The sequence below is a fragment of the Octopus sinensis genome, linkage group LG10, assembly GCF_006345805.1.
Source record: "Octopus sinensis linkage group LG10, ASM634580v1, whole genome shotgun sequence".
Classification (NCBI taxonomy): domain Eukaryota; kingdom Metazoa; phylum Mollusca; class Cephalopoda; order Octopoda; family Octopodidae; genus Octopus; species Octopus sinensis.
The window spans coordinates 49,173,848-49,189,109 of NC_043006.1; the positions used below are offsets into that span (position 1 = coordinate 49,173,848).

At 39.4% G+C, this 15,262-nt stretch overlaps 1 protein-coding gene across 3 annotated transcripts in view; it reads right to left on the reverse strand.

Annotated features, from left to right (window-relative positions):
• LOC115216600 (ran-binding protein 3) overlaps positions 1 to 15,262 on the reverse strand; it is a 51,371-nt gene that overhangs the window by 30,545 nt on the left and 5,564 nt on the right. For all 3 annotated transcript variants that reach the window (XM_036506633.1, XM_036506632.1, XM_029786074.2), the window contains 2 exons: positions 12,675 to 12,730; positions 757 to 790 (listed from right to left, as the gene is read on the reverse strand). In XM_036506633.1, the coding sequence (XP_036362526.1) occupies positions 757 to 790; positions 12,675 to 12,730 (90 nt within the window). The remainder of the gene's footprint in view (positions 1 to 756; positions 791 to 12,674; positions 12,731 to 15,262) is intronic.

Sequence of the window (15,262 nt, forward strand, 5' to 3'; positions counted from 1 at the left end):
CCTTTAGTCGAGCAAATCGACCCCAGGACTTATTCTTTATAAGCCTAGTACTTATTTTTTATCGGTCTCTTTTGTTGAACCGCTAAGTTACGAGGACGTAAACACACCACCATGGGTTGTCAAGTGATGTTGGAGGGACAAACAAGGACACGCAAACATATACACGCACACATATGTACGATGGGCTTCTTTCAGTTTCCATCTACCAAATCCACTCACAAGGCTTTGGTTGGCCCAAGGCTATAGTAGATAACACTTGCCCAAGGTGTCATGCAGTGGGACTGAACCCAGAACCATGTGGTTCATAAGCAAGCTACTTACCACACAGCCACTCCAACGCCTAGTTGTGTAAACCTTTGAGAAAATTTACAAAACTGAAGCTATGAGAAGTGTTTATCAGACTGATTACACAATAAACATCGAAGTAATTATCTTGATAATAATAAACATAAAATGTGCTGAAAAATCTATTTGGGACATAAAGGTGTACAGTATCAGTGCTTCAAGATGACACTTTAATTCCGTTTAAACATAATTTTAAGTAAATAGAACAGAACCACGTTATTATTGCTCTTTTTGACAGTAGTTATAAAACCATGAGAGTGCCAAATGTGCTACAACAGAATATTTTAAGACATGCTTATGTGTAATAAAACATTCAATGAAAATTTTAAAGCAGATGCTTTAAATTTGAATAAAAAAAATAAAAGGGGTACATAATTAAAATATAAAGGGGTATAATATGTAAATACTGACCTGATGGGCTTGCATCTTGTGTAGTACTATCGGCCTAGAATTTAAGAAAAAAAAAAAAAATTTTGAAAAACATCTAGAGAGATGTTGTAACCGGGACATAATGGTGAGCACCAAAGCCACAGAATGGAATATCAGAAACTTGAGAATTAAAAGTGACAAACATAAACATTAACAGTCTATGCATGTGGCAAACCCACCCACATGTATGCAGATTAGAGCTAAGTTCAATCTACATTTACTCTTGATAAAGGATTTTTAACTCTTCAGCATTCAGATTACTATGTCAAATGTAATGCTTATTTTAGTCACATTGTTCTTCATTAATCAATGCATCATCTCATAGCTTTCAGATTTTGTTGATGTGAATATCTATTTTTAGAATTACTTTGTAGGGTAGATGTGAGAAGCCAGATCTGGCCAATTTGAATATAAAACAGGTAGAATATTTGCATTAGATATGGCCGGTTTAAATGCTAAAGAGTTAAGGCTTCAGTATCATATATATTTTTTCTTTGCCCTTTTAAAGCCAAGCCAGGCTCATGGGCCTGGTTTCCCGGTTTTTATGCCATATGTGTTCCCAAGCTGGACAGGACGCCAGTCCATTGCAGCGTTACTCATTTTTGCCAGCTGAATGGACTTGAACAATGTGAAATGAAGTGTTTTGCTCAAGAACACAATGTGTCGCCCGGTCCAGGAATCGAAACCACAATCTTACGATCATGATGCTGATACTCTAACCACTAAGCCACATGTCTCCACCATCATAATATATATTTATATATAAAAAAAAGATTTTTTTTTTTTGTCACTTCTATATTTCTAACTCACATTGATTGCTGTGATTTTCTAAAACACTTTCCACTCTAATTTTAAATTGCTTCTTGTAAATATTATATTGCTTTAATATATTATTGTTAATGCCACCAAAGCAAACACCATCACCATCACCATTAAGAGAGCATCTAAGAATAGCAACGAAAATCTACCCTCGAATTGTACACTCATCTCTGAAAACATCAATCTTAGTAACTTCAATATTTATAATCCTCGGTGTTTGCACTTCCTCCTACATCAATAGAGCTGCTGTGCAACTATTGAAGTTATTTGTGTATGATACAAGATATTTAACATAAAAAAAATAAGCACTATCAATATTGGGGGAGTAGATATTATACTCCAGTATAATAAGTATATATATATGACTGAGACCTTTGGCATTATGTTGTGCGTGGAAAGAAAACACATCAAGAAAAGTGAAATTGCAGTTGTGGCAGATACCAGTGTCATACAAATGACACCTGTGCCGGCGACATGTAAAAGCACCCATTACACCCTTGGAGTGGTTGGCATTGGGAAGGGCATCCAGCAGTAGAAACTGTGCCAAATCAGACTGGGGTCAGGTACAGCCTTCCAGCTTGCCAACCCTGGTCAAACTGTCCAACCCATTCTAGCATGGACAACGGACGCTAAATGATGATATATATATATATATATATATATAAACCCACTCACCCTGTCCAATCCTCCATACCTCTCTTTAACTTGAGGGTTAATTCCATGGGTATGATCATTAGCTTTCCAGCTGTGACCACCTCATCTTTTATTCAGATATTGTACATTGGACTAAATTATCCTTGTCTTCTTGTTTTAAAGAATGTTTTTTTTTGACACACCTTCACTATCATCTTGTCCTCATCTCTTTTACAACTAGGGTAGCCATGTCTCTCATTTACAGCAAGATACCTGCTAGTATCACTCTATCATACTCCAGCCATTCACTATCTAGGACAAAACCATATCCCTTAATACTACCCCCCACCCACCCCCGTCAGTTAAAGGGCCTAGTCTTGCAAGATATCAACAAGTTTATTTGGTGTCTTCATTGGTGCCAGTGCCACACAAAAAGTACCTAGTACATTCTGTGAAATGGTTGGCATCAGCAAGAGCTTGGCAATCCTCTGGCTAGTCAGCTCCAGTTGAACCGTTCCACCTATGCCAGCATGGGAAATAGATGTTAACTGATGACGGTGATAAACACAACAAACCTCTGTAAATTAAAGATAACAAAGGCAGTAACCTTGAAACAGCTAACATCTAATGTGTACACTTCATTGCCTGCAGTTATGAAACACTACGCATAATAAGGACATTTAACAACAACTGTAAACTGCATTTATACACTATTGTTTGGAAGTGATTAATTTAAAAATACAGCTTAAAACATGCAAGTTAATGTCACTGACATATATATGCTGGGAGTGTGAAAATCCTCAGAGTATGCTCTTGTAACAACAATACAGATGTGAAGAAATGAGATGTACTGCTTACAGTGCAAAAAATTTCAATTTGAAGACAGTGTGCAGTTGGTGACGTTTTAGAGTAACATTAATCTATGGAGAAACAACAAAACTCAACTAAAGGAAATGTAAGGCATTAAAATCTCCAAGGAGGAAGCAAGCTATCAAGAGCTAGTAAAATATTTGCTGGAAGTGTGTTTGTGTGGGGAGGGGCAAATATAACAAAACCGCAAGTAAAGAAAAGTTGAATCAAAAGGAATGACAGGATAATCAGATGATGACTAAGATTTTGGGAGTTTTTGAATAATAAGGATTTTGTGAACAACGACCTATTTATTTTTAACCTGTTTTGCAACCTACACTCAACAGCTTTTAAACAAAGGTTACTGAGCAAAAACATGGAAGCATGCTAGTATTATTGTTTGTATTTTCAGTTGTTTAGCTTTTGTGTCTTAAACCTTTTGATATCAACCTGTTTGAAACAGGCCCTGGCTGTATGACAAGTTTCTGTTTTAAAATGATCAGAATAAAGAAAAAACCTCCCATCAGAATTTTATGTAAATTTAAGTTACAAACACCAGCTTAACCCTTTTGATACTAATCCGGCTGAAACTGTTCCTAGCTCTGTAGTACAAAAGTCTTGTTTTCATAAGTTTTGAATTAAAAATCTTCCACCAAACCTTAGTCACAATTTATGTTCCTAACGCTAGCTGAATGATAACTAAGTTATTTTACTAAATTCTTTGTTATATTCAAAATTAATTGAAAGAAACACAGAGCATCTCAAAATAAATACGGTAACGAAAAGGTTAATAACGACTAAGTTATTTTGCTAAATTCTTCATTACTTTCAAAATAAATTGAAAGAAAGCCATTGTATTTCAACAGAAATATGATAGCAAAAAGATTTTAAGATTTATAAGAATTTTACATGCTGGCCCCACGTAAAAAGCACCCATACCACTGTTATGTTAAAAGCACTCATTCTGGCACCACATAAAAAGTACCCAGTACAGTCTGTAAAATCCAGCCATGGAGACCATGCTAAAACAGATGATTGGAGCCAGGTGCAGCCCTCTGGCTTGCCAGCTCACATTAAATAATCTAACCCGTGCCATCATGGAAAACATGTAAAATCACGATGATGATGATGATTTCTTTAAAACAAAAAACAAAAAAAAAAACTAACTATAGGTGTACTCGTCAATCACATTATATAAAAGGATAGTCTTTTCAATCTTTCAGCCTTTTATTTGTTTCAGTCATTTCACTGAGACCATGCTGGAGCACCACTTTTGTCAAACAAATCGCCCCCAGGACTTATTCTTTGTAAGCCTAGTACTTATTCTGTTGGCCCCTTTTGCTGAACTGCTAAGTTGCGGGGACATAAACATGCCAACATCGGTTGTCAAGCGATGGTGGGGGGGACAAACGCAGGCACACACACACACTAATATATATATATATTTGTGTGTCTGCATATATATATATATATATACGCGATGGGCTTCTTGTAGTTTCTATCTACCAAATCCACTCACAAGGCTTTCGTCAGCCTGAGGCTACAATAGAAGACACTTGCCCAAGGTGCCATGCAGTGGATAAAAATACATAAAAATATTGTTGGATTTCAGTTACAGAAAGTCATCAACCTCATCAGTTAATGCCCAGTTTCCATGCTGGAATGGAAAATAAGGATTGTGTTATATTTGAAACTGAATCCTACCCAAGTGAATACATTAGTAACATCCTCCATACATATTCCTGTTTAGCATATGGATATGCTAAATATATTTGATATCTTTCTCCACTCTTAATATCAGATCATCCAACAACAGCCTACAACAAATTACTCACTGCACATTCATATATCAATTGCACCTCCAACCCCACCCCACCACACACACCAGTGCCATTGGCACTTCTGTTGACTGGTCAGAGCTCTACAATTTCTACACAAATTATTTATGGCAGCAAATGTGACACACCAGAGAGCAGTTAAGTAGGTAACTGCTAACGTCTGTCCACAGACGTTAAAGGGATTGAGTGGGGCCACTGTGAGAACTTTTCTTTTGTAGTTGCTCCATATAGCTGATTGAGAGAAAGATAGAAGAGGAGAGAAGAGAAACTAACCTCGGTACTTGACTGGCACTTTATTGACTCTGAAGAGAAGAAAGGTGAAGCTGACCATAGCAAGATTTGAACCCAGAGCCCAGAAAGCCAGAACAAGAGAGTAAGGTATTCTATCTAAAGCTCTAATGCTTCTGCCCAGTTCACCAGTAGGCAACTGAAAGACATGACCCAAATCCCCTAATTGCTCCATTTGTAGCTTTACAGCAGCAGTACAAGCCAACAACATGATCCATAAAGCTTGCAACAGAAGTGCCCCAGCATGAGCTGAAACTTGGAAAAGAAAAAAAAATCCTGGCTAGAAACACACAACTCCAGCAAGATCCCTTACAAAAATGCTTACGCAACTTGCAACTCTTCTAAATTCTTTTGGTTTCTTGTCAAAAGGGTCTCTACTGATTTTACCAGATTGTTCTACTCACCATTCCTCAATGGTTTCATAAATAGTTCTCCTGCTGAGAAAAACCTATACATTCGAATTTCAACTCCACACTAGACTAAACTCCTTCAAAACTCATCTTATCTCCTCCCATATGCATACCAGAATACCATTGAATACACATACTTGCTAAAAGCAAAAGTAGCTCTGGCCACCTCAATCAACAAGGCCAACAGCTTGGACAGAATCCCTTTCATTACCTTCAAACAATGCAACCCAAAGCTAGTCCCTATCTCTTCAATCTCTCTACCGGCATCTATCCTGATTTTTGGAACAATAGATTCCATTCTCATGAAGGGCAATCTCTCCGACACTACCTGCTACTAATTACTCTCATTTCCAATACCCCAAGAATGATAGAGACATCATTAATAATCATTTTCTCTCTCTCTCCTCTCTATACAATATCTGTAAAGCTAAATCTTCTTTACCTATGTCAAAAGCAGCCTTTGTCCTTGATAAATTTGGCCAAAACAAGGCGGCGAGCTGGCAGAAACGTTAGCATGCAGGACGAAATGCTTAGCGGTATTTTGTCTGCCGTTACATTCTGAGTTCAAATTCCGCCGAGGTCAACTTTGCCTTTTATCCTTTTGGTGTCATAAATTAAGTACCAGTTACGCACTGGGGATTGATGTAATCAACTTAATCCCTTTGTCTGTCTTTGTTTGTCCCCTCTATGTTTAGCCTCTGGTGGGCAATAAAGAAATAAGAAACCTCAAAAACATTCTCCATTGAGAACATGTTAACTTTGTTCTCCTTTAAGAGTAGGTAATATGCTAGTGGAATATTGTACTGGATAGAAACATTACTGATAAATCAACAGATTTATGATATGGACATATAGTTACCCTCTGTGACCATAATAACACACTCTCAAGCATTGTCAGAATGAGATGATTGCATGCAGCTGCTTGGATGTTGAAAACTTGGCATAGCTGACTGAACATTCAGCCTGTTTTGGCAATGGTACCTTTTGGTATCAGAAGCAAACACACACACACATATATATATATATATATATATATACTCTCATTACTCTGTCTAGCTCAAATATGTTTTTCGTTTAGCCTTGTCTCCCTGTTGCTCCCGGTTCATAGCCACTTATCTTTTCCCTAAAAATCTCACTTTTTCAGATTTTTCAAACCTACTTTCTTGCTCATACGATTAACAGAACCTCTTCCTAGTTTATGGACTAGTTAGATTGCTTGACGAACTCAGATTTTACCTTTTTTGCCCCAAGTCTATATTAGTTATCAAATAATAATTATTATCGACACTGCTGTCCATTTTCAACTATGCTAGTCAAAGTTCCTCACACCACTTCCTCCCACGTGTTCCCTGATCACCTCTCTCCCCCCCTCTCTAACTAACGCTATGTTTCTCTATGTCCCCCTCTTTCCATAACCACCATTGCCATATATAAACGAGCGATCGCATTATCGTTAACCCCACTCGCTTCCAAATATCTAATGAAGAAATACGCACAGATCATGAACGGTTAAAGTTAAGAAATTCTTCTTTCAGCCTCGCTTTCCTCTACCTTCTATCTTTGCACGTATCATCATTATTCTTCGATTTCTCTCTCATTATATTGTTCTTTCAGTACTCTCTCATTATATTATTCTTTCTTTCTTTCTTTCAGTATTCTCTCATTACTCTGTCTAGCTCAAATATGTTTTTCGTTTAGTCTTGTCTCCCTGTTGCTCCCGGTTCATAGCCACTTATCTTTCCCCTAAAAATCTCACTTTCTCAGATTTTTCAAACTTACTTTCTTGCTCACACGATTAACAGAACCTCTTCCTAGTTTATAGACTAGTTAGATTGCCCAACGAACTCAGATTTTACCTTTTCTGCCCCAAGTCTATATTAGTTGCAAGTCTATAAAGAGCAAATGCTCTTTCACCATCCCTACCCCTAGTCTCGACCTATGTAAGGTAATGTTCATAGAGTGCAAAATATGAAAGGCTAGCGTTATGCAGATTGAACTGAAGGCTACTGTATTACTTGCCCATGAATTCTGCCAAATGCGAGCTTTCTTTTCAGGTACATGAAGCTACTGTCCACCGTCCCAGGGTCTCTAGGGCCCATACCTCCCACACCCTCAAAGGTAGGTCTGGCGAGATAGACGAGATGCTTGAACGGAGATGTGTGGATATATGTTGCATGCAAGAAGTAAGGTGAAGAGGAGGATCTGCTAGGTTCCTCACAGGCAAGGAACACAGGTACAAGATTTTCTGGGCAGGGAACACTGACGGGGTTGGTGGCATGGGTATACTTATCGCTGAGAAATGGGTAGATAAAGTAATTGAGGTAATCAGAGTATGTGACAGAATACTTAAGATTAGATTAGTGCTTCATCATAGTTTAGCAACCATTATATCGGCCTATGCTCCTCAGTCGGGGCTACCCGATGGACAGAAAGACCGATTCTATGACACTCTACTGCAGACTACCTCGTTGACGAATGACAGAGATCTTCTCTTTGTGGCTGGTGACTTCAATGGTCACGTTGGACGACATGCTGGGGGCTTCCATGGCGTACATGGAGGCTATGGTTCCCGCAACGAGGAGGGAACCAGGCTGCTGGAGTTCTGCGATGCAAATAATCTTATGATTTGCAACACTAACTTCAGGAAACCTACCAGCCACCTAGTTACCTACCGATCGGGCCAACATACCAGCCAAATTGACTACATCCTTGCCAGGCAAAGGGAGAGATGGCTGCTTATAAATGCCAAAACCTTCCCAGGCGAAGAATGTACCCCACAACATAGACTGGTAGTTAGTGACTTTAGGATCAGGACTAAGAGGACAATCAGAAGACGACCAACATGGAGAAGAAGGATCTGGAAGCTTAAAGATCCTGCGAATGGACAGAGATTTAGGGACATGCTACTTGAAGCCTTTGACGAAGTAGAAGGGGATAGAGTATCACATGGGGTAGAAGGCAACTGGACGTTTCTAAGGGACAACCTGCTGAGACCACTGACCAGATCTGTGGCTGGTGCAAAGTCCCCTCTCGTCCCAAGGTAACGTGGTGGTGGAACAGTGTTGTAGACAGGGCTATTAGAGAAAAGAGACAGACTTGGAAGGACTGGAAGAATGGTGGTAGCAGGGAATTGTATCAGACTGCCAAAAGGGAAGCTAGGAGACAGGTCTATCTAGCCAGAGGGGAAGCAGATAAGAAAAAATTTGCCAATGTTCTGCGCCGTGAGGACCAAAGACTGGAGGTGTTTCGCGTTGCAAGGCAGTGTGTGAGAGAGAATTGTGATGTGGTAGGAGAGAAGTGTGTTCGCATGGAAGATGGTTCACTTGCGCTAAATGAGGATGCAAAGAGAGAGGTTTGGAGACGCCACTATGAAAGGTTGCTGAATAAAGAAAATGAATGGGATAAAGAGAGTCTGCTGAATGTTGACCCAACAGAGGGACCAGCTATCCGAGTTGACAGTTCCTTGGTAGTTAAGGCAATTAGAAGCATGAAGACAGGGAAAGCCCCAGGCCCATCAGGAATCACTGCAGAGATGCTCAAAATATCTGGTAGTGTCGGCTATAGCCTAGTCACCCGTATAGTTAATCAGGTGATACACGAAGGGGTCATACCCAATGACTGGTGTAGCAGCATAATAGTCAACTGCTACAAAGGTAAAGGTGACGCCCTAGATACAAATAATTACAGAGGTATCAAGCTGTTGGATCAGGTGATGACGGTTACAGAGAGGGTCATAGCCCAACTAATTAGAGAGAGAGTTAGTTTAGATGAGATGCAGTTTGGGTTCGTGCCAGGGAAAAGTACCACTGATGCTATATTCCTGGTAATGCAGGTGCAGGAGAAATACCTAGTCAAAGATAAGCCCCTGTACCTGGCTTTTGTTGACATGGAGAAAGCCTTCAACAGAGTCCCCCGATCCTTTATCTGGTGGTCAATGAGGAAACTAGGGATAGATGAATGGTTAGTGAGAGCTGTGCGAGCCATGTACAGGGACGCTGCTAGTAAGGTGAGGGTTGGCAACGAGTACAGTGAAGAATTCCGGGTAGAGGTAGGGGTCCACCAAGGCTCAGTCCTCAGCCCCCTCCTATTTATCATAGTCCTCCAGGCAATAACGGAGGAATTCAAGACAGGATGCCCTTGGGAGCTCCTCCATGCTGATGCCCTTGCTCTAATTGCTGAGTCACTATCAGAACTAGAGGAGAAGTTTCAGGTGTGGAAGCAAGGATTAGAATTGAAGGGCCTTAGAGTCAATCTAGCTAAAACCAAAGTCCTAATAAGTAGGAAGGTAGACAAATCACAAATGTCTTCAGGTAGATGGCCCTGCTCGATCTGTAGAAAAGGTGTAGGTAGAAACTCTATAAGATGCACCAAGTGTAAGCTATGGACACATAAGAGGTGCATCAATGTCAAAGGAAGGCTAACTAGGAAGATGGTTTTTGTATGTGGTAGATGCTCAGGAACAATAAACACTGAAAATGTGCAGACCAACTTCTACCACATTCCAGGGAGAAAAATTAGAAATAGTTGATAGCTTCCGTTACCTAGGTGACCAAGTCAGCAGCGGGGGCGGGTGTGCTGAAAGTGTAACTGCTAGAGTAAGAATAGCTTGGGCAAAGTTCAGAGAGCTCTTACCTCTGCTGGTGACAAAAGGCCTCTCGCACAGAGTAAAAGGCAGACTGTATGATGCATGTGTACGAACAGCCATGCTACATGGCAGTGAAACATGGGCCGTGACTGCTGAGGATATGCGTAAGCTCGCAAGAAATGAAGCCAGTATGCTCCAATGGATGTGTAATATCAGTATTCATACTCGACAGAGTGTAAGTACTTTGAGAGAAAAGCTGGACCTAAGAAGCATCAGATGTGGTGTGCAAGAGAGACGTTTGCGCTGGTATGGGCAAGTGGCGAGAATGGATGAAGATAGTTGTGTGAAAAAGTGCCACACCCTAGCGGTTGAGGGAACCTGTGGAAGAGGCAGACCCAGGAAAACCTGGAACGAGGTGGTGAACCACGACCTTCAAACTTTAGGTCTCACTGAGGAAATGACTAGAAACCGAGACCTCTGGAAGTATGCTGTGCGTGAGAAGACCCAGCAGGACAAGTGAGACAATAACCCGTGGCCTTCTACATGGGATGTAGCCAGCCCACTTGTGCATACCTTCCCTTCTTGGGACACAAAACTCTACTTGTGAAGACCTGTTGAGGCAAGTGAGAATCAGAATCGATCAATGGAAATTGCAGCTGAGTTACCAGTGCCGGTGGCACGTTACAGAACCATCCGAACGTGGCCGTTGCCAGCACCGCCCCGACTGGCCTCGTGCCGGTGGCACGTAAAAAGCACCATCTGTTCGTGGCTGTTGCCAGCGCCGCCCCAACTAGCCTCGTGCCGGTGGCACGTAAAAAGCACCATCCGTTCGTGGCCGTTGCCAGCGCCGCCCCGACTAGCCTCGTGCCGGTGGCACGTAAAAAGCACCATCCGTTCGTGGCCGTTGCCAGCCTTGCTTGGCCCCCATGCCGGTGGCACATAAAAAGCACCATCCGATCGTGGCCGTTTGCCAGACTCGTCTGGCACCTGTGCCGGTGGCACGTAAAAAGCACCCACTACACTCATGGAGTGGTTGGCGTTAGGAAGGGCATCCAGCCGTAGAAACATTGCCAGATCAAGCTGGGCCTGGTGAAGCCTTCTGGCTTCCCAGACCCCAGTTGAACCGTCCAACCCATGCTAACATGGAAAGCGAACGCTAAACGATGATATATATATATATATATATATATATATATATATATATATAGAGAGAGAGAGAGAGAGAGAGAGAGAGACATGGGTTGGACAGGAGCTGGTAAAACCTGGGGACTGCACCAGGCTCTATTGTCTGTTTTGGTGTGGCTTCTACAGCTGGATGCCCTTCCTAACGCCAACCACTTTACTGAGTATACTAGGTGCTTTTTATGTGGCACCAGCACCAAGTGACATAAACGCTCTCCCTCTCCTCACACAGAGAAATTTGCTCTGAGACAGAGAGAGAGAGAGAGAGAGAATGAGAGAAACATTAAAATGTTATATAAAATCAGCAATGTCCAATTAGCAGCACCAAAACATCTCAAACCCAAACACTGTTAATCAAATATGGATAGAAGAAGAAGAGCTACTCTCAGAATCAGCAAAGAAACCAGCAAAAGAGAAATCAGATATAACATCAAGAAAAGCAATGAAGGCTATGAAAGCTGAAGCACTAAAGATTGCGGTTCTGATTTTGTAGAGAGTCATTCAATTTTGGTCCAGCTAAAACCATGTCTGCTCTAAGAGTCAGATTGTTTAAATATATATATCCCGAAGACAAATTATTTAGTAGTGTAAAGTACATGCTCTGAATGGCTTTAATTGTTAGCTGGCTGCAGAAAGTAACCAATAAGCAACACACGATGTTAACCCACAGTTAACCAAGAAGGTAACAGGATAACAGCTGCAACTTACAGGACACCATCTGTGGTGTCCAGAGTTGACTGTCAACCAAGTCATCATATGGGGTCCAACCCATTAGAAAATGAATACTTAAGTGTCACTAATGGTTAAATCTTGACAGAAAAGATAGTGGTACTGCCAGTTGCTGATGAATTTAAGGAATAGGAGATGTAAAGGAATGTAGTACATCTATCATCATGCTAGATTCTATTACATGTCTTAGCCCAAAGCTACTTAATATATTTTTATAATACATATGTTATCTAGTGCACTACACTACAATGATTTGAGAAAAAATACTTTGCATTAGCATTGTGAAATGGAACCAAAGGAACTATATTTCAAGTGAGACTGCAAGAAATATATTTGGCAAAGAACTCTATTTTGCAACTGATGATTATGGTGACAGTGATGGTGAAAGCACAGATGATACATGATTATAAAGAGCTACAAAATACACAAAACAGTGTGTATGTATGTATATAATAGTTATAGTATGTATATAGTAGTTTTCTCAGTCAGAAACTGAAGTATTATACTGAGCAATCTTGCAAGAAAACTTATTGTATAAAGTTGATTAAGAAAGCAAAGATATCTTACTAGTTTCTCCTTATTACTTGATCCTGGCTCACTCTCTAATGAGCCTTGAGTCGGATCTGAAATAAAAAGATAAAAAAATATTACAAAAATAAGTTAGTCATGCTTTTGTAAATGAAAAATATAGTCATGTTTATAAATAAAAATTGCAATGATGACAATGGTCATTACTAAACCCAATTATTGGTTATTTCACTGAGAGACACTGACAGATGTTATAACTGAAATGCTATTAAATACTAATCAACTGACTGTTTTATACCTGAAGGTCATAAACCAATATTAACAACATATGTAAAGTGTATAAATTACATGGATATGAATCATCATCATTGTTTAACGTCTGCTTTCCATGCTGGCATGGGTTGGATGGTTTGACTGAGGACTGGCAAGCCAGGAAGCTGCACCAGGCTCCAATCTGATGTGGCAAGGTTACTACTATAGCAATAAGCTGACAAAAGCCTAGAGTGGTTTTCGTAGATGGAAACTGTAAGAAGCCTATTATGTGTATTAGTGCCCCTTTGCTTTGACATCGCATAAGAGTTGTAGAAAGACTGTTGCTGTCATACAAAGCAGTGACATTAATTTCCAATATTCTGCAAGAACATGCTGTAACCATGGGTGAGGATAGGCAACAAGAAGGATATCCAACTGTAGAAAGTTTGTCTCAATAAACTCTGACCCATGCAAACACAGAAAAGTCTATGTTAAAATGATGATTGAAATTCTTGTTTACAATTATGTTGTTCACTACTTGAGATTAATCAATCATCTATGTTGTGAGATAAGATTGATTAAACAAGCAAGTATCCAGCTCAATGGATTAGAGAATTTTTTCCATCAGAGGGAATGAGCAGAACAACAATTAGTTTGAATATAACATCCATCTTTGATGCTGACATTGGTTGAATGGTTCAACAGGAGCCAATGAGCCAGAGGACCGAATCATTCTTCATTTATACTAAGCAAACAAACACTTGTGTGCCAAGAGAAAAATAAACCATTACCTCAAGTTGAATGCTCTATTAACCATTTAGTAATTCAACTAAACTGACAAGAATGCTCATTTCAAGACAAAACTTAAAAACAAACGTTCCTTTTGCAGAGCTTCTAACTATATATATATATATATTTATAAAACAAAAGCATGTTAGAACTCAGTACTATTGTCTTTCTGATGATTTCCACAATTCTTAACAGTATTAAAACAGTATTTTTTGTTCAAAAGTACTGAAGCAGAGATTGAATAGATACAAATTTCAAGTAGTTTTCATCTTTGGAACAATTGGTTCTTAATACATTTTTTTTGCTTCAAAAATCTGAGAGAGCGAAGGTTGGGTTGGGGGAGTGCTTGTATACATATTTAAAATCCTTTCATACTTTTGTTAAAGAGCCACTTGCCACACTGCTTGTTCTGCTATTATTATTGCTTCAACAAGCTTTTGCTTCTGTCAACTTGCTGACAAGTTCTCATCCTGACCATCCCAGTTAACTAACATTTACTAATATTCAACATTCAACTGTAATTTGGAGATGGAAGTATATTGAAATTCCATCTTTACTGATGGAGAAAAACAGCAAACAAAACACCTGTTACTATAATAGCAACCTTAGAAAAGTTAAATTGTAGACAATGGAAAAGTAAACATTTCAATGTATACAATGAAACGTGTACTGAAATTTGAAGAAAATTTGAAGCTAGTTGACTGCAAATCAATAGCTGATAACAAAGTCCAAATTAAATATTTTGTCATAAGTTATAGTTTCCTTGTTGAGAATGACCAGTATACTCGTCTTAATCAGCTATCCATAACTATATGAAAAAAAAAGAGTAATCAACAAGTCATATACAAGAGAAAGGACTGTATTGGTATAGATAGGTGATGCATATGAAGGATGACAGCTGAATGAAGAAAGGAAATGAGTATGTAGAAAGAGGAAGATATTATTGAAAATGTTGAGGTCTGTCTGACCTCAGGACACTGGATCTCACAAAGAACCTCAGTAAGTAGCAAAATGCTGGAACAAACTTGTCCAATCGCTATCAGGAAGGAAAAACAAGCGTAAAATTATATATCTAATATAATAAATGCGAATGTCAGTGTATCACACTTTTGCAACTTTGCTCCTACAGGCTGTAGCCCAACATATCATACCATTTTGGAATCAGGCCGACTCCGTGAGTAAATTAAAAACATTCCAGGCCAAATGGGAACTGCAATACCGAAATTTTGGATTCCCAAGTTTTCATTACTGTGAATGTTTTCAGCAACAAATTTTTTTGTACAATAACAATTTTTATAACTTGGAAATAAATTTTGAGAATAACTGAAATTAATTGCAAAATCCAGCAATTGCTTTTGGCAATTTTTTTACATGATTTTTTGTGACAAATATGATCATTATTGGGATATGACTCTGGAGGAAGCGATTGCAACAAATTCTCCAAAACAAGTCAGAGATCTGTTTGCAAATCTTCCCATTCAGGGTCAGTAGCTTAAAAGTCGCTCTATCAAGCGGCTTTTAAGCTAGTATATACATATATATATAAACCTTCTCCTAAATAGGTGCAAACATGCTGGGTGGGTATG